Source organism: Asterias rubens, chromosome 18, assembly GCF_902459465.1.
Source record: "Asterias rubens chromosome 18, eAstRub1.3, whole genome shotgun sequence".
Lineage (NCBI taxonomy): Eukaryota > Metazoa > Echinodermata > Asteroidea > Forcipulatida > Asteriidae > Asterias > Asterias rubens.
In genome coordinates this window covers 12,395,785-12,416,273 of record NC_047079.1, presented here as the reverse complement: position 1 = coordinate 12,416,273, position 20,489 = coordinate 12,395,785, and the positions used below count along the sequence as shown (strand labels likewise).

Genomic DNA, 20,489 nt, shown 5'->3' with positions numbered 1-20,489 from the left:
TTAAATGCGCAACAAAACTAATTTCTTCAACATTAATTCTCGACATGAAAATCTTTTTTTAAGTCACCTGGAAATAGAATTTGTTTTCTTTCAAACACAAGAGTATATAATGCTTACGAACAATAAAACAATTTTTTAGTAATTGTTTGTCACGATTTATATGTTTAAAAAATATATAAAGTTGTTTGGGGGGCTGACTCCGCCTACCCCTTTTGTGACGTCAATCGAGGCAGACTTTGCCTGCAATGCGTACAGTAAACACACGTGCAAAGAACATGTACGTCCAAGTCGTGAGTTGGTACATTTAAAAAAGTGTTTTTCTGCATTCAGCAGCAATACACCTGGTTGGCATTGAAACGTACAAACTCACGACTTGGTCCGTACATGTACTTTGCATTTGTGTTTACTCTACGCATTGCAGGCAAAGTCTGCCTCGATTGACGTCACGAACAGCGCCCTCTCGGGTCGGGGTCTACTCTTAAATTTGTAAATAACATAAGAACTGATTTTTTGAAAACCTTAGTTAACTGTTTATTCACATTCCACTCATCAATCACATATATTAGTGACAAAAGCTTTTTTTTGAAAAAATACCACTTCCAGGTGACTTAAGTCAATAAACTATCTGCGATGCATTATGTACATTTGGCATTTTCACTTTCAAAATATTTGATTGATTTGGTGTCAAATGCCATGACCTTTATTCCCAGCTTGACCTCCCCGCCCTCTTTGATTTTCACCACCTTGACCCCCACGACCACCTCTACCTCCTCCTCTCTTTTGTCCTTGACCTCCCTGACCTTGATTCCCACCTCTGTGACCTTGACCTCCTCTGTGACTCTTTCCTCCTCTTCTTCCTCCTCCTCCTCCTCCTCCTCCTCCTCTATGTGGCTCACCAGATACTCCACCAGGCACCGATGTTTGTTGCATATAATTCAGCAGTAGAGGGGGGTATATGGCTTGGGGTACGTTCCCGCCTTTCATACCACCTCCCGAAGCGAGATTTGGGCCTTTTGTACTGTCAGTTTCTGCTTCACTTGTTTTTCCTTGACTACATTTTCTCTTATTTTTTGGCTTAGCGTTACCTTTTCTGGGACCACTCGGTCTTGGCCAGCCTTGAACTTCCTCCTCAGCCCCGACGAACATAGGGTACTGCACCTTGCTCGGGGTGTCGAGCATCACATGTCGTTTGTCTCTATAAGATGACAATGTTTCCACGAGACTTTTGGATTGATCCAGAACGTCGATCTTGGTGGTACCTTTAGCATGTTGGGTCAGGTCACGTAGGTCTTGAGTGTGCTCTTCAAGACTGCACTGATACTCCTCGATAAGGGCATCTTTGTTGTTGAGCATCTCCATTCCCTCCTTGCGACACGCCTCTATCTCGTTAATCACCTGGTCGCAGCGTTGATTTAGATTCTCCACTGTGGCAAGAAGGACCCCTCTTGACTTCTTGGTGAGCTTGATCAGCCCCTTGGCGAGCTGTAACTCCTTCTGATTGATCTGCTGCCTCCAAGTGTACGCCTCATCAAGATTGGTACACTTGTGGTCAGGTCTTGGGTGATCGACCACAGTGCAGTCACGGCAAATCAGAAGCTCACAAGTGGAGCAGTAAAACTTCATTTTTTCCTTGTGCAACTCACACATTGTCAACTCACCATCCTCTACTTCGCTCGATTTCGGAGTGCTCTCATTCTCCTCGTCCTCTGGTTCATCCACTTCATCGGCATTCAGGTTGAGTGACTCCAGAAGGCTCTGCAGAGCAAAATTTGTAGTCAGCCCATCTACTCCTTCTGATGGAACAATGGTCACATCACGACACAAGGGACAGACGATTCTAGATTCATTGTCGTCCAGGATTTCGTCCAGACATCCCAGACAAAATGTATGCCCACATGTGAGAAGTTTAGGCACAACCAACTTTCCCATACAAATTACACATTCCAGTTGACTGGCAACGTGGGAAGAAAGAGCAAATTCTACGGACGACATGTTGTACAACTTGCAATTGCACGAATTATTGTAAGATATAGTAGTATTACTATCGAATTTGTTAAAAACGCGCTTATAAAATTGGCGCGCAATGTTGATTTCTTTCAAGTTCAAGTTTGCGCTATCGAATTTAATTTGCGTAGTGTATTGCCACAGACCACTCAAAGCACGGGTGAAGGCATTGGGCACCATTGGTAATTACTCAAAATAATTGTAAGCATACAAATATACTTGGTAACAAGCTAGCAATGGAGAGCTGTTGATAGTATAAAACATTGTGAGAAACGGCTCCCTCTGAAGTGACGTAGTTTTCGAGAAACTAAGTACATTTCCACAAACATTCGAATTTGATATCTAGACCTCATAATTCGATTTTGAGGTCCCGAAATCAAGCATCTGAAAGCACACAACTCAGTGTGGCAAGTGTTTTGTTTTCCATTTTTATCTCGCTACTTCGACGACCAATTGAGTTCAAGTGTTCACAGGTTTATTATTTTGCGCATAAGTATAACTATACATATAAGTATAACACCTGCCAAGTGAGTTGTTATTGACAATTACCCAGTCTTCAATTTATCAGGGATGATTCCTGACTAAAAAACTTTCAATTACAGGTTTTTAGCAATGTCACTTCAGAAATAGTTTTGTTTTGTTAAGATCCAGCCTAACCCTCAATGGAGGTACAAATATCCACTTTGAACCATTGAACTCACATACCCAACTAATTTTTTTGGTAGCCCTTCGTGACCTATTCCGACAGCAATGCGCAACCCCAGGCTGCAATTTGCACATTACGCGAGCAATTACGTAGATTGTGCTATCAAAATTAACACACCGAGCAATGTAATGACAATGAGCGCCTTTACCGTTTTTGCGCTCAACAGTACATGTAATGGAAAATCCCTATCATGTTGTGCACATCAGCAATCCGTACGTGACCTTGGACACGTCAGCTTAAATACAACATCGTTCCCAGTGGCAAACGATATGTACGTTTACATTGATCTCGTGGTTACCTCAGGCAAAACATTGTTTTGTATAGACGATGTGACCTCTGTATACATTCAAAGCGCCCTCTGTTGATAAAACACTGTCCAAGTCACGTGACTGTAACTTCCGCCGGGCAAGAAGACGCGTACTCCTGTTAAAATTGCGTGTACTTCAATGACAGATATTTTGTGCTCTTCCATTTCATTAGTAAATTTACGGGGATAAATTTGTATTTGTTCACGAGTTGTTAATAAATAACTCTTAACCACAATGCTAGAGAGCTGCTGCGCAATCGGATGTACAAACCGAAGGAAACAGGAAGAGGAAAACGGGCTCAGCTTCTACAAAAATACCCAGAGCAACGACTGCGTGTGACGAAGTTTGCCCAACCAGGCAGAGTCCATTGGTCCTGATCGTTATCAACCTAGGGCATTCACTCGTCCCCAGCGCTTGCCTTTAAAGACCTGAAGTCACTATTGGTAATTGTCAAAGACCACAGTCTTCTCATTTTGGTGTATCTCAACATATGCATAAAATAACACACCTGTGAAAATTTGAGCCAAATTGGTCGTCGCGTTTGCGAGATAATAATGAAAGAATAATAAACCCTTGTAGCACGAAGCTGTGTGCGTGATTTCGGATGCTTGATTTTAATACATCTAATTCTAAGTCTGAGGTCTCGAAATCAAATTCGTGGAAAAAATACTTCTTTCGTGAAAACTACGTTACTTCAGAGAGGGAGCCGTTTCTCTCAATGTTTTATACCACCAGCAGCTCCACATTACTCGTTACCAAGTATGTTTTTATGCTAATAATTATTTTGAGTAATTACCAATAGTGTCCACTGTCTTTAACCAAAGGTGTTGGGATGGCCAAACGTATCAAGCACGCTCATTGGTCTATCCCGAAAATGCTCAATCCCATCATGCATCACACTCACACTGCAACATAGAAATACACTGCACGCATGACGTACTTCCTTGGCAAGAATCTAACCATGTTCCTGGATAGCCTGGCTGCTGGGGCCGAGTGATAGCTAGGGTTAATCAGTACATGATTAAACCATACACAAAACACCATGATGCCAAATTGATGGAACCCGTCAATGTATTTCATGTGATTTATTATTATTTATTTTTTTTATGCATAATGTGGGATACACAAAGTGAAAATACTGGTCTTTCAAAATTGCCAAAGGTGTCCAGTGCCTTTAAAGAACAACTCATATAAATTACCATACCCCCCCCCACCCCGACCTACTCCCACCCCCGCCCACCCCACACAGTTTTTCTTTGCAGTATTGTACTGCGCCCTCTCTTGACTAGTTATTTTTCTCAACATGGCGGAACGTCAGAATCGACGACGAAAGAAGAGAGATGTAAGCAATGTCTAAAATTGTAGTAAATTGTTCGTTATGACTGTTCCATTAAAATGCGTATTCATATATCGTTCCGTATGTGTTGTTATGGAACGAGTTGAAGTTGTATAAACTGTTTTAGTAGCAATAAAAACAGTAGGCTTGAGTTCGTTGGAGGAGCACACACACGGACCACAGACACAGCAGTAGTGCGTAGTGACAGTGTACCAGCTGTTCGATCATCAACAAAACATCACCGACAAAACATTACCGTCGTCATCATACGTGGCATTCCGATCAGAATACCGGACACTTCGGCACCTCGCGAACTCGACACCTGCAAACACGGCACCTTTCAAACTCGGCACCCACTCGGCACCATACAAACTCGGCAACAGTCAAGTTGTTAAAAATAAAGTAGCGTAGGCTACGTGTTACAAAATAAAAAATGGTTGATAATGATGATAGTTAGTAGCTTTGTAAAAGCTGTTAAAGCCATTGGACCCTTTTGGTATAGAAAAAACAAAAAAAAATCCACAGATTTACAAATAACTTACAGGGTTTACAGAAGGTAGTAGTGAAAGACTTCTCTTGAAATTTTATTCCATGAAATGCTTTACTATGGTTTCAAGAAGTGTAATTATCATGGCAATTAGGGAAACGATCTGTGTTTTGTTCCGCTAAAACGTGTAGTACAGTTGTGTGGCAACCTTCATTTCCGCAAGCTGTGTTTATGAAACCAGACTATACGTACAACGTGAAGCTTTGCCAGCATGAGTCCGCAACCAGACCATTGCTGTGCACTAGCGGGTCGTGTGCATGCGGCAGCGAAGAAACCCGAAGAAACCACACGTCCAGACACGTCACTATTTTTGGCAATATGTTTGCTGCCACCATCGGTGAAAGGCGCTCATGTTTTGGGAAGCCCTTATGTTGCGTGGGAATTTTTCGCCGCGAATTTCGTTTTTTTCTCAAATACAAGATGAGTGTAAAAATTTAGGAAATGGTAAGGTACTAATTAATACATGATCTTTTAAATGTAGATGGCTGCAGGGGGGTATTTTGTATGGTCTTTAAAGTCACATGGAAGTGGTATTTTGTCAAAATAAAGCTTTTGTCACTAAAATGTGTTTTGATGAGTGAAATATGAATGAACAATAACTAAGGTTTTTTAAAAATTTGATTCCATGTTATTTGCAAATTTGAAAATAAGCCCGACCCGAGAGGGCGCTGTTTGTGACGTCAATCGAGGCGCGATGAATCGCATGCAGTGCCAACACAAGATAGTGACGCTTGGCGCAAGCTTGAAACATGCCCTCAAAGTTGAAACAATACCTGATTTTTTTCACGTTAGGCAAATGCTCCTTTAGGTTAATTACGACTTCCCCACTAGCTGGAAAAATTGTTGGGATGGCGTCATGTTTCAGAAAAGAACTTTTCTCTTCATGTCAAAATGTGTAGTGTATTTCGGATTCTCGAAGCACAACGGCTCAAAGTGTTTGCTGCACAGCTCTGGAAAAGACTTGCAAACTGACCCCATGTTTAGTTGTTTTGCTGCATCCAGCAGCAACACACCTGGTAGACATTGCCGGAAAAATGCAAGAAAACAACTTTTTCGAAACGTACAAACTCACGACTAGGACTTGATTGTACTTGCACGTACGGTGTTCGATGTTCGATCGAGGCAAAGTCTGCCTCGATTGATGTCACAAAAAGGGTAGGCTGAGTCACCCCCACACAACTTTATTTATTTTCGTAAACATATTTATATCATATTTATGATGATGTATGATGGTTTGACTGTCTTGAGTTGGTGAATCCAGTGTGATTCTCTATTCTTGCGGTGTGTGTCATCACCATTGCAAGCTTCAATCACCAGAAGTTCAACATCAATGACACTATGATTGGGGCTGTTGAAGTGGATAGAGACTGGGTACGGTTTCTTAGTCTTTATGGAAGAGACATGATTCGCAAAGCGAAGACTAAGTTTGGTCTTAGTCTCTCCCACATATTGTAGCCCACATCTCTTACATGATATGACATAGACTACATTAGACGTGCTGCATTCAGAGTCGGTCTTGATGTTGTATGAAGAGCCAGTGGTATGACTCTTCACCTTAAGTGAGGGCTTAATGTGCAGACACGTTTTGCATTTGGAACGGGTACATTTGTGACAGCCCAGTATATCTGTCGGGGGTTGTGTTTGGACTGTACCTGGGGGAAGTTTGGCCCTGACTAGTATGTCACCAAGGTTCTTAGGGCGGCGGAATGCAACCATGGGAACCTCAGTGATTGCTGAGTGTAACCTGCTGGAGGAGTGAAGTAAAGGCATGTTATTATTGAGAATTGAGGGAAGTTTGGGTAGTTTGGGGTGGAAGGTGGTGACCAAAGCAACTCTATTGGTAGGAGCTTTTTTAGCTCCCGTGTTAGTCAACAGAGTATGACGAGGTACGTTGAGAGCCCTGTTGATAGCAAGTTGGACCCTACGTTCGCTGTGTCCCCTAGATACAAGGTGTTTCCTAAGCTCTGATGAGCGCCTCTTGTACAGGGTATCTGTGGAACAGATACGCCTGATACGTAAGGCCTGACTGTAAGCAATTGCCTTCTTACAGTGACTAGGGTGACAGCTATTGGAGAGAAGGTACTGGTGGGTGTCGGTGGGTTTACTGTAAACATCTGTGACAAGGCCATTAGGAGACTTGGTTATTGTCACATCTAGAAAGTTCACACTGGTGAGAGATTGTTCGGTAGTGAACTTTATGGTGGGGTGAAATGAGTTGATATGGTCAATAAACTCATCCAAGCTGTCTTGGTCACCACACCAGATGGAGAAAATATCATCAATAAATCTCCACCAAACTAGTGGTCGGTTGGGGGCGGAGGACAGGAGTCTGTCCTCCAACTGAGACATGAATAGGTTAGCATATGAGGGTGCCATTTTTGGTACCCATGGCAGTACCCTGTACCTGTAGAAAATGCCTGTCAGAAAATGTGAAATATATATATATTGTTCAGAAACGTATACTCTAATGTTTGAAGAAAAAAAATATATATTTCCAGGTGACTCTAACAAGTTTCAGGTGATAATCGTCATGCTCCATCTCATCAGGGAGGTGTATCCAAGAAGACCAAGGGACAGATTAGTTTACTTTTAACAATCTTTGCTGTCTGTGACTTGGCACTAAAACATCATGCATCTTCCAGATGTATACTCGTTGGTCCCGTGTGTTGTGTAACGCACAAAACAGAACCCAGTGCATTTTTTGATGGAGTATGGGATCGCCCCGGTGTTCCTGGTTTGATTCAAGCATATTGCGCCACAGCACATTATAAACCAGAACCCTGTTTGTAGGTTGAAGACCATAACCTTTTTTGAGGTACATATGGTGGGTGTGATAGGTGTGTCATGGGTGTACTGTTTGGTTTAAGTGTATACACGTCAGTACTGATACACGTACACACAAATTTACCCAAACTTATAACGTATTGTGTCCGCCATATCTACAAAAAAGGCTTTTTGATGCCCCAGGAGCTGTGGTTACTGAGTTGAGCCAAGAATCACAGCAAGTCCAGGGCCCAATTTCATAGAGCTGCTAAGCACAAAAATACGCTAAGCATGGAATTTCTTCCTTGAAAAAAAACAGGATTACCAACCAAATTTCCACGTGATTTTCAGGATAAGCAAACAACAGCTGAATACTAGTAACAAGCAATATGAAACAACAGAAATTTGGTTGGTAATCCTGTTTTTTATCAAGGAAGAAATTTCATGCTAAGCAAATTGTTGTGCTTAGCAGCTCTATGAAATTGGGCCCTGATGATTGGCAGTATTTATGGAACTAATTCCCCCAGTCTTTTGAATGTGAATTTGATGGCATAAAATTGTATCTACATGTATTTCTATATAGGAAGGGCAAGCTGACAAACCAACTGATGAGGAGACTGCAGTTGGGAAACATCTTCGCTTCAACCTTGCCACCAAAAACAGCAACTTCATGGGCCACAAGGTGGACTATTTTACAGGTAAACAAACCATTCGTTTGTCAATAATATTTGAAGTACAATCAATGACTTGAGGCATTGCATGGTGAGGTAACAATGTTTCTGGTAACACCATATGTATCTACTTGCCAGGTAGAGTTTGTTCTTTAGAGAACTGTCTTTCTATATTCTACTACCGCGGAGTAGATTTGCCGGATTGTTCGAGAGACTTCTCAGTTCTGAAAAGAACTGCCCTACTTTTTAACTACTACCTGGGCGGAAGGTATAGAAAATTGGCTGGGACTAACTACACTACTTCATGTAATTTAGGTTATGATACGTGTAGGATCGTTACTAAGAACTGCACAACCGCAGAGTGAGTCAATATGTAAATACAGGCCTGTATGCTTCATTTTTGAAAAGGCAAGGGCACCAAGGCATTTTCCTCTTTGGCAAAGGGCACCCTGTGAGGAAATTGTAAATTTCTACTAGAGCATTTCAAGGGCACCAAGGCAATGGCAAGGGGCAACGGAGGCAATCGCCTCCGTTGCCTCCTTGAAGTATCAGGCCTGTTGCAGGGTTCCAATGTAAATCAGTTTATAGCCCAAAGTTACGGGGAGGCCACAGATTGCCCTAGTCTTGTTTTGGTGTCATTTCAAAAGATTCTTTACCAAGGCGAGTCCCATAAGTTTGCAAAATGGCCTCGCTTTGTCAAATACAAGTCTTTGCCTGATTGTCTGGGGATACCTGGGAAAAGAAATGTGACAGTTAAATATTGTTAACTGTAATGCTCTCCTGGGCATCCCACTGATGTTTAACTTGATTTTGTTTTTCTTTTTAGATTTTTTGTGTACATGTACTTGTGAATGTTTTCCCCGAATAGATGTTATAATAAACATTCATAAATACCTAAGACAGTTTATCCATTCTGATTGGTCGAGAGGGCATCACGAGGGGTTGTTTGAACGGATGATATAACACCAGTAAAAAGTGTTGAAACATGGGCGTGACACGCGCGCTTGCTCCTGTGCTTAAAAGACACTTTCTTCATTCCTATTGGTCGAGAGCAACGGCTCAAACAGTTGTACAACATCACGCGATACGCGCGTTGTGCACAGCATCTCCTTATAAGGAGTCGTTTACCCGAGGGCCTTACCATTTCATTGCTGGAGGGGTGTTGTGTTGAAAGAAATCATTGAACAATTATAATTTTTGCATTTTTAATACCTTTTGACCAAAAAGTGTTGATGATTTTTGACCGAAAAGGTATTTATGAATGAGAATCAAAGTGTGTTGAATCGGTTTTCAACTAGTGGTTAAAACCTGCCGAGGCCTGGTTCTTTATATTTTGCCTCGACTTCGTCTCGGTAAAATTATCAAGAACCATGCCTCGTTGGGTTTAAACCACTAGTTGAAAACCTCTTCACCACACATTGATTCCCTTATCAATAACTCAATCCATCAATCACTTATAAATTGGGCTGTTTTTGTTGTTTTATTGCAGGGTCTAAAGCCGTTGATATGCTTTTAGACTCTAAGTGGGCATCAGGCAAGAGCAGTACAGACATCTTATTTACAGACAGGAACTCAGTGGTACAGTACCTTGACCGGTAGGTGATTGTTTGCGAATCCCGGTCGTGACACTTGTGTCCTTGAGCAAGACATTTAACCATTTGCTTCTCTCCACCCAGGGGTAAATGGGTACCTGTGGGAACATAGATGGTTCTTGTGATTGATTTAGCCGAGTAGCACTATACTGTATACTCCCCAGGGACTTGAGATGGTTTAAGGAATGATTTAAAGGTTGTATGTACTTTTTGTAGGACAAAAAACACAATGTCCACAGATTTGCACTAAACTTACACAGTTTAAAGATAATGATCATGATGATAGTAGAAAACTTCCTTGAAAATATTACATGCTGAGGCGCTGTAGTTTTTGGGAAATGAGTAAAACGATGTCATGAAAATAATTTTCGTCTCATGAGACGAAAATTATTTTAAGCTTTTACAAACAAATTTTCATGACACTGTTTTACTCATTTCTCAAAAACTACAGCACGTCAGTAAGTAATATTTGAAGGGAAGCTTTCCACTATCATTATCTTCAAACCCTGTAAGTTTAATGTAAATCTATGGACATTTTGAAAAAGTACCCGAATCCTTTAAGACCCAGTGTGACCAGGGGTAATAATGCGAAGCGCTTTGGGACGCCTTCGGGCTTGAAAAGCGCCATATAAAAAGTAGCTATTATTATTATGTACAGAGGTAGGTCCATGTTCCCCTTTAAAATGTCGGAGTAGAAACTTCAATTTCCCTTGTCAGTGTTTTTCCCACAGTGGTCAGTGGCACAAATTAACGAACTACAGAAACAGCACAAAACATCCATGGACACAAGACATCAATTAAGTGTGAGCCACTGTAAGCCACGCCTACCTCAAATTAACTGCCTCCACTGACATGACTGATAGGCTTTTGTTATGATAAATGCCAGACATAGACCAAGTTTATGCCATAAGAAATGCTTTTGAGCAAAGAAATAAGTAACTCGGGGTGAAGTTACACACAACCTAGGGTTCTCCACACGGCTTTCTAAAGAACTGTGTAGCATTCTGGATACAAAGTTTGGAAGGGGCACATCCATTCCACTAAAAAGTCTATGAGAACATTTTAAAGGGCACCAAGGCCAAGACCAGGGACGGCAGAGGTCAGGGACACGGTGCCCACCTGCAACCTAGTATAAAATGTTGTATTCGATACCTTTCTAGTGCAAGATTTGTTAACATCAACAAATATCGAAATAATTAATACTATGTATTGCAGATTTGTATGTTTCTGTACTTTTTTGTACAGACCATTGAATAACCCTTTTGTTGCTATGAAAGTCGCCATCTTGTTGGGCAAACCGCATGCACGTCTAAAGCGTACATCTTTGAAGCGCACAACACACAGAGTTCCCGGATAAATTTGTACAGCACATGCCACACGCCTCCACGCACACACTCACAGATGCTGTGGTGTAGGGCAGATATTTCAACGACGACGTCATATTCAATATGGTCTATTGGAATATTTAGTTCATTGCTAAATTTCAGTGATGTTACATCAAAATGGCGTCGAATGAGACCTTTTGACATCCACTGGCTTCAAGTTTCAGCTTGCTTTGACAAGTTTTGTTTTATTCCCCAATTTTTGTTTCAGACTTTTGCAGAAGGGGATGTTCCATCGTGCCCTAAAAGTGGTGAAAAAAAGTAAGAAAGACGAGAAAAAAGATAAGGAGGGTAAGAAGGAGGACAAGTTACAAGATGTAAAGAAGGAAGAAACCAAAAGCAAGAAAGACAAGAAGCAAGACAAAGTGGATAAAGACAAAGTGGATAAAGAGGTTAATGATAGGGTAAGTTGAAATAATGAAGGCCTTAAATATCTTTAAAGCAGGCCTGTGAAATCTCAGCTTTAAAGCGGATTTCCGCTCTTTTTAATTTTCCCAGTCCGCATTTTTCGTGGGTTCTGCTTTTTTTCCGTTCCTTGTTTTTCTTGTGAGCGCCGCTTTTTCCCGTTCCGTTTTTATCTTCTTTTTTTTACATCCGAAATAGATCGTCAAGCAGCACGTACCTGGAATCGGGGAGCACTTTAATTGCGATTTGATTTGATTTTGACATAATGAGTCGGGGGCTAGACCCAGTAAAATGCTCCGTCTTGGTCTTTCATTGGAGCCGTTGTTGTTAATTTTTCGTTCAGCGCGATGTCTATTTTACATGTACTTCAATGTCATTATTCAATTGCACCAACAGAGGGTGCTTTACTAAAAAGCCAATACCTTGAGACAAGATTAGGCACACATGGTTTTCCCCCATGCGACATCCGTACGTACGTTGTGTGTACAGTGTATTTTTTTTGCGACAAGTAATGCATAATATGGCAGTCGACGACGATGACTCACCGCGCTTGTGGATTTATTTCTAAAGGAATGCTACAAAAATATATTGAAAATGAGGATGCACAACACATTTTAACATGTAAGAATTGTGGCCTACTGTTTCTGTGAATGTGTTGTCTACGCTTCAGTTTTTAATTAAAGCCTTTTATTACGTTCGTAATTTTGGCCCGCTCACAGGCCTGTTAAAGCCTTTGGACACTTTCGGTAAACAGAATTGTCCAAAGGCCCACACTTCGTGTGTCACAACTTATACATATAATATAACAAACCTGTGGAAATTTAGGCTCAATCGATCATCAGAGTCGGGAGAAAATAACGGGAAAAACCCACCTTTGTTTCCACACGTTTCGCTGTGTCATGACATGTGTTTAAAATAAATCCGTAATTCTTGATATCGAGAATTGATAATTGTTTTAATGTTTTTTCAAAAAGTCAAGCATTTCATGGAGTAATATTTCAAGAGAAGTCTTTCACCATTACCTTCTGTAAACCCTGTAAGTTATTTGTAAATCTTTAAACTTTTATTTTGTTTTCTGTTCCGAAAAGGTCCAATGGCTCTAAAGGCAGTGGACACTATTGATAATTACTCAAAATAATTGTTAATGTTAGCATAAAAACTTACTAGGTAACAAGCAGTTGAGAGCTGTGTTTAGTATAAAACATTGTGAGAAATTAGATTGTGAGGTCCCAAAATCAAGCATCTGAAAGCACACAACTTTGTGTGACAAGGGTGTTTTTCTTTTATTATAATCTCGCAACTTCAATGACCAGTTGAGCTCAAATTTTCAAACGCTTGTTATTTTATGCATATATGTTGAGATACACCAAGTGAGGAGAATGGTCTTTGACAATTACCAAAGGTGTCAAGTGCCTTTAAATGTTTCTGGGTCATTCCGTGTCAAATCACCCAAAGGCACCTCTCCAAAGACATTAATTTTCAACCAGTTTGACCCAGTGGTTATCAATTGATGGTCGTTTGACTATCTGCAGTCAGGCGCATTTTGACTGAAATGGAGGAGAAAGAGCATGCTGTAGCATGAAAACCATTTATCAGATGGAGCTTAAATTTGAAATTTGAGCTTGTTGGGCCACGATTACCCCATTTACCTAATTTGAGCCAATTTGCAATTTCTTTCGGTGATTTGACACAGAAAGACCCTTCTGCTAAGCGAAAACATTCAGGATACCAGTCACATATGGTACATATGTGACATGGTATTTTGGCTGGTAGCCTTATTCTTGCAAGTATATAGCTCTGCTTAGCTCCTTTTCGTGCCTAAAGCAGCTCTAGGAAATTGGGCCCCCTCTTCTATAATTATCTTGAATTTTATATGGACATAATAATATTAATAATAAGACTTGTAATGCGCACATATCCACCCTGCTGGGTGTTCAAGGCATATTCATTTACTAACTGTGATGTGAGAGCATGTTATTATTTTGGTTTAACCCTACACTGGTATGTGATAAACACTGCGGTGTATGTACTCGAGGCCTTCTGGAAAAAACACCACATATGCCACTTGATGATATTCAAAACCACGACCCCCCCCCCCACTCTTAAGCCCTGTTCGCACTGGACTTAATTTGGAATAACTAACCGAGCAAGTGGGTAACTTACCCATGTAAAGTCCAGTGCGAACAGCCCAGGTAACTTTCCCCACAGGTTACTTTAACCACGCTGCATGGGTAGTTACACCAAGCCAAAGGTGCCCAGGAAGATTGACCAGGTCAGTTTAAAGGGAACGTACACGTTTGGTAATTGTCAAAGACCAGTCTTCTCACTTGGTGTATCCCATCATAGGCATGAAATAACAAGCCTGTGAACATTTGGGCTCAATCGGTCAACGAAGTTGCGAGAAAATTATTAAAGAAAACACACCCTTGTTGGACGAATTTGTGTGCTTTCAGATAGGAATAAAAGACTTCTAGCTAGAAGTATTTTATTATTTTAGTGAGAAATTACTGCTTTCTCAAAAACTACATTTCTTCAGAGGGATTCGTTTCCCACAATGATTTATACTATCAACTGGTCTCCAATGTTCATTACCAAGCAAGTTTTTAAGTTAATATTTGTTTTGCGTAAGTACCAAACGTGTGCCTTCCCCTTAACTGAGCCAGAAAATCCAGTGACATTTCACCAGCCGAGTAAAACTAGTAGGTTTATTGTTTTGGTAATTTCTACCCGTGTCAATCAAATGCAAGTGCAAACGGTTGGAAGATTAACCCGTGGAAGTGTCATGGTTGCGAGCACCGAATTCAAACTCTGGTGTTTGTGATCAGCAGAGTGTGGGTTCGAATCCCCAGCCGTGACACTTGTGTCCTGAAGCAAGACACTTATCCATTGCATCGTCCTAGCGATGGGACGTAATGCTGTTCGTCCCATGTTGTGTGATGTGTATAAAAGAACCCAGTGCACTTAAAGAAAAGGGGTTCGGCCCGGGGTTCGCCCTGGGGTTCCTGGCTGTGGCTTCTGTATGCGCCGTAGCACCTTGTAAACCCTTATAAGTGCTACAAAATTGTGTCTCAAAACTCATAACTTCAATAACCAATCTTTCTGAAAGTTTGTACTCAGCGCCTTGAGTACCATGTTTGGTAGATACACGTACATGAGCTTTATAAGCATGGTAAGACTTTGATGTTATTATTAATCTTAATCTTCAAGTGTTTCATGTTTTTATTACAGGAAGAGGGAACACCAAAAGCTAAGAAGAGCAAGGAAGGCAAGAGGAAGATAAAACTTGAGCCCACAGACGATCAGTACTTCAAAGATGGAAGTGATGTAAGTGGTCTTCAACTCATCGGTTATTGCCAAAGTGATAAGTTAGCCCCTAGACAGGGCTGCTGTCTTTAAGACAGGTCCCTGCCGCTAGATCCAGTGATTCCATTGGATACAATGATATCATTGATAAACGTGCAGTGACATAGGTGCCAAAACAGTCGCTGCTGTCACATCCACAATGGAATTTGACTGCGTATCCTTATCTGAAATGAGGGTATTAGGTCAAAGGTGAATATACACGCCTGTCTCGAGGCAGGTCTCTGGCGTTATTCACAAGCCTCGAAGTGTGACGTCAGATGTTCAGCCTTCGATTTCACCAAACTCTTCCTAACTTAGGATCATTCTTAGGACTTAGGACGGGTTCAGATCCATATCCAAATAATTATGTAGGACGCATCAAACCCCTCCTAAGTACTTGTGCCTAATTTTGTGCACAAAGACACAAGAAAATCGTTTTCCTTTCCACTTTTTACGGGAATTGAATGTCTTCCTCGAAAATCTATGCAATTTTCCTGATATTTCTGCATGATATAACGATGTACTACAGTCTTGATAAATTTTTAAAATTAAGCAGAAAGTAAAATACTGGAATTCTGACAAAATACCTTGCCGATGTAACGCATTTTAGCAACTATTATGCAGTTTCCGCGTCTTTGACCCCTAAGACAAGCATCGTTTTTAAGATGATTCGGTTTCTTTTTAGTTGCAAATATTTGTGGTCAGGGATCTACATTGGTATATCATGATCTCCTATCAAGGAAATTGTGTAAGTCGTTGAGGAAAACATTTCTATGGAGAGTAAAAAGGAACATGATTTTCTCGTGTCTTTGTGCCCAAAATTAGGCGCAGGTACTCCACAGTAGTAGCGCGGTGCCCAACACTTGCGCGCCTGGATTGGTGTATAAGCACTTAATTTTGTCGTGTGTCCTGTTTTGGTTTTAGATCTTACAGGTCTCAGCTTCATGCGCAACTCTGACAAGCTCTTATTATTATATCAAGTTCTCATTCCTTAAAGGCACTGGACACTATTGGTAATTCTTAAGGCCAGTATTCTCACTTAGTGTATCTCAACATGTATAAATTTGGACTCAATTGGTCGTCGAAGTTGTGAGAGAATAATGAAAGAAAAAAAACCCTTGTCGCACAAGTTGTGTGCTTTCAGATGCATCGAATTCCAGACCTCAGCTGAGGTTTCGAATTCATTTGAAATATTATTTCAGTGAGAAATTAATTCTTTCTCAAAAACTATGTTACTTCAGAGGGAGCCATTTTTCATAAGGTTTTATACTATCATTGCTCATTACCAAGTAAGTTTTTATGTTAACAATTATTTTTAGTAATTACCAATAGTGTACAGTGCCTTTAATGAAATGGAACATAGTCTTCTGCATTATCTTTTAATTATTCATTATTGTATATTAATTTCACCGACAGGCATACGTGTGGATTTATGACCCAATCAAACCCATGTACTATGTATATGGTTTGTTGCTAGGTGAGTTTAACTTCGAATTGCCTTCATAATGTGTAGTTATGTGGTTTGAGAATGATGCATTAAAGCCATTGGACACTTTCGGTAAACAGTATTGTCCAAGGCCCACACTTTGTGTAGCACAACTTATATATTAAATAACAATCCTGTGAAAATTTAGGCTCAATCGGTCATCGGAGTCGGGAGAAAATAACGGGAAAACCAGCCATTGTTTCCCCACGTTTCGCAGCGTCATGACATGTGTTTAAAATAAATCCGTAATTCTCGATATCGAGAATTGATATTGTTTTAATGGTTTCTCAAAAAGGAAACCATTTCATGGAAAAATATTTCAAGATAAGTCTTTCACCATTACCTTCTGTAAACCCTGTAAAATATTTGTAAATCTGTGAACTTTTATTTTTTTTCTGTACCGAGAGTGTATAATGGCTTTAAAGACACTGGACACTATTCAGCTATTGGTAATTGTCAAAGAGTAGTCTGAACAGTTGGTGTATCTCAACATATGCATAAAGTAACAAATCTGTTAAAATTTATGTTTTTCAACTAGTGGTTTAAACCCACCGAGGCCTGGTTCTTGATAATTTACCTCGACTTCGTAAAATTATCAAGAACCAGGCCTCGTTGGGATTAAACCACTAGTTGAAAACCTCTTCACCACACATTGATTCCCTTATTATGACTCCGTTATAGCTTTGTTGTTATATTGTTTTTGTTGTAGTTGTTGGAGCGATAGGAGTTTGTTTGTTTCCTCTGTGGCCACCATGGATGAGAGCTGGCACTTACTATTTAAGTCTTGGTGGGGCTGGTGTAGTGGGAAGTGTACTGGCTCTAGCGATTGGTAAGTTCACCATGTAGGAAGACAGGGACTTAACTATTTAAGTCTTGGTGGGGCTGGAACTTTTAGAGGGTCTTGATACTTTTGGTAGGACACCAAACGCGATGTCCACAGATTTACATTAAAGGAACACGTTGCCTTTGATCGGACGAGCTTGTCTATAAAAAGAGTTTGAAACTGTTTTCTTATGAAATTCATATGGTTAGAAAGATGTTTTAAGAGTCCAAGGCAACGTGTTCCTTTCAAACGCACACAGTTTAAAGATAATGATGGTAGAAAACTTGCGGAGGTGCTGTAGTTTTTGAAAAATGTGTTAAACAAGTCACGACAACTGATAAATAGCATTTTCAAAATTGTTTTACTAATTTCTCAAAAACTACACAACCTCAGCAATTAATATTTTAAGGTAAGCTTTCTACTACCATTATCTTCAAACGGTGTAAGTTTAATGTTACTCTATGGACAAAAATTACCCAATTCCTTTATCACTCATACCATATAAATTGTATATCACTGTGTCAGGCATAATCATCTGACTTGAAGTGGTTAAACTGCACCAGTGCTCTGAAGCTGTTCAAAAAAGGTTTTTAGTTTTCAGTTTGAGTTTGAGCATCCATTAATAAAATAAAAAAGCTTCTCTACATTTTGACTTGCCCCCTCTCTGTGAAAAATGGTGATGAGGACACTACACTTGAGATAACTTAAGATAAGACTTGTGATCTCTTCTTGCAGTGCGCCTTGTCATGTTCGTCCTTCTGTGGGGTTGTACTATTGGGAGATTTCATCTCTGGATATTTCCAAATCTTCTTGCCGATGTTGGAATACTCGAATCATTTCAACCTGCCTATCAACTCGACGTCAACAAACCAGACACAAAATCTTCCAATACCACAACTTTGACGACTGAAGAAGAGACAAAAGAAACAGAGGAAGAAAAGGGAGTAACAAGTGATGACGTACAAGAGGAGGATCCAGATAAACAGAATGAGGAAGAAGAAGAGGAAGATGAAGAAGAAGACGATAATGGAAGTCACTCCAGTTCTAATCCTGATCATCAAGATGAATTTGAATTTATTGAGCAAGATGAGGTGTCCGCTGCATCGGAGGAATCACAACCAAGTATTTCGAGACAATAACTCGTACTCGTACTGGAAATTTGGTTTTAAAGGATGTGCACACAGTCAGACAGTATTGGTAAGATTTAAAATATAAATGCTCACAGATATACACTTCATAATACATGGTATAAAGATGGTCATGGTTGAAAACATCCCTTGAAATAGTTTTGCTCGAAATGCTGAAGTCTTTAGAAATAAATGAAACGATAGTTTAGATCTTGCGAGCTGCATTCAGATTTTTGTTTGTAATTGGTGAAAACATATACTGGGGTTTTCACTATTTTCTTGTGATTTTCATGACCAATTGCGCTTAAATTCTCACAGGTTTTGTATTTCATGTTTATGTTCAGTTACAAAAAGTGTGGGTTACTAGTGTTTGACAATAAGCAATTTGCATGTTAGATTTTAACTTTGTCTGGTATAATGACGCGCTTGAGCGTTATAATCACCACTAAAGTTTGAATTCCTCAGACTACAGAGCAATTGCTATGTCACATGATTAGGGGTAAGCTTTTGCGTAGTTACGTAAGAAACGGTGAAGGTGAACACCCATACACAATTCTGAATGGATGTGTATGTCACAATGGTGCCAGGGTCTGCTCATCTGGAGGTTGCTATACAAAAGCCTGCCCGAATCATGTAATATATACCAACTGTCACTCTTTAGTCTGAGGAATTCAAATGTAAGCGGTAACTTGTGACTAAAGCCCTGTTCGCATTGGACTTAATTTGGGTAAACTAACCGAGCCAATGGGTAACTTACCCATTTTAAGTCCAATGCGAACAGCCCAGGAAGTTTTCCTCCCAGGTAACTTACCCGACCCGAATGGGTAGTTTAACCAAGCCAAAGGTGCCCAGGAAGATTGACCAGGTTAGTTTAACCGAGCCAGAAAGTCCAATGCGGACGGGATGACTCGGTTAAATCTCCCATCCGTCCGTGACCCGAAGAAGCTGACATGTTTTGTCATGGAAGAATAAGATTTTTGTGATTATCAAACTATTCAATGTTACGCAGGGGCAAGCTCAGTTAGTTAACCCACGGTCTCGATAAGTCTACCCGAGTCAAATAAATCCAAGTGAGGACGGTGGGAAAGTTAACCCGTCGAAATGTTGCCCGGCGTCATGGTTAAGTTGCCCAAAATATTAATCCAGTGCGAACACGGCTTAAGCAAGTCATTGTACCAGATATTATTCAAATCTTACTCGCAAATGGCTAATTGCTAATGTTGTCTATGTGTGTTAACACTGCACCAGTGTTTACGATGCTCATTCATGTCTAAGGCAACCCACCCCCAAAAATTTCTGACCATTCTAACTCGAGTAAGCAGTTTTTAATAAAAGCAAACCAGGTGGAACAAGCCTTTAGCAATAAGTTAGCAGAAATAACTTGTTGACTCTGCAAGTATCAAAATGGCAAATAATATTTTTTGGAGGAACGTTGTTAAAGGGAAGGTACATGTTTGGTTATTACTCAAAACAAATATTAACTTAAAAACTGACTTGGTAACAAGCAATGGAGAGCTGTTGCTGGTATAAAACATTGCTACTCCCTCGGAAGTAACGTAGTTTTTGAGAAAGATGTACAATTTCTCACTCAAATATTGAAAGGCTTCTAGCTAGAAGTCTTTTATTCCTATCTGAAAGCACACAAGTTCGTCCAACAAGGGTGTTTTTTCTTCCATCATTTTCTCGCAACTTTTACAATTACCAAATGTGTACTGTGCCTTTTAAGACACTGGGGCCCGATTTCACAAAGAGTTACGAGTAGGACTATTCCTACCTTAGGACTGGTCCTAGGAGATATCAAAAACGTTTGGGGAGTCCTAAGTTAGGACGAGTAACTTTTCCTAAGTCGAGATAAGACTAGTCTTAACTCTTTGTAAAATCCACCCCTGGACACTATTGGTAATTACTCAAAATAATTATTAGCATAAAAATTACTTGGTAACGAGCAATGGAGAGCTGTTGATGGTTAACAACCTTGTGAGAAATGGCTCCCTCTG

General features: G+C 40.3%; 2 protein-coding genes across 2 annotated transcripts; one reads left to right on the top strand and one right to left on the bottom strand.

The window, feature by feature from the left end:
* Positions 1–535: 535 nt before the first annotated feature.
* Positions 536–2,024, bottom strand: LOC117302308 (tripartite motif-containing protein 3-like). Its single transcript, XM_033786201.1, has one exon. It carries the CDS (start codon positions 1,990–1,992, stop codon positions 685–687), a length of 1,308 nt encoding a protein of 435 aa, XP_033642092.1. The 5' UTR covers positions 1,993–2,024; the 3' UTR covers positions 536–684.
* A 2,251-nt stretch (positions 2,025–4,275) lies between these two features.
* LOC117302307 (translocation protein SEC62-like) lies at positions 4,276–19,018 on the top strand. The gene is made up of 8 exons (XM_033786199.1): positions 4,276–4,360; positions 8,248–8,362; positions 9,825–9,930; positions 11,521–11,713; positions 14,943–15,038; positions 16,473–16,533; positions 17,252–17,371; positions 18,101–19,018. The coding sequence occupies exons 1-8, from the start codon at positions 4,322–4,324 to the stop codon at positions 18,502–18,504; spliced, it is 1,134 nt and encodes a 377-aa protein (XP_033642090.1). The 5' UTR covers positions 4,276–4,321; the 3' UTR covers positions 18,505–19,018.
* The last annotated feature ends 1,471 nt before the right edge of the window (positions 19,019–20,489 follow it).

Bases quoted from the DNA above. Each gene is read 5' to 3' on its own strand.
- LOC117302308 (XM_033786201.1), bottom strand. From the start codon at position 1,992: ATGTCGTCCGTAGAATTTGCTCTTTCTTCCCACGTTGCCAGTCAACTG.
- LOC117302307 (XM_033786199.1), top strand. From the start codon at position 4,322: ATGGCGGAACGTCAGAATCGACGACGAAAGAAGAGAGAT. The intron at 8,363-9,824 runs GTAAACAAACCA...GTTTTATTGCAG, and splicing joins CAAGGTGGACTATTTTACAG to GGTCTAAAGCCGTTGATATG. The intron at 17,372-18,100 runs GTAAGTTCACCA...CTCTTCTTGCAG, and splicing joins TGTACTGGCTCTAGCGATTG to TGCGCCTTGTCATGTTCGTC.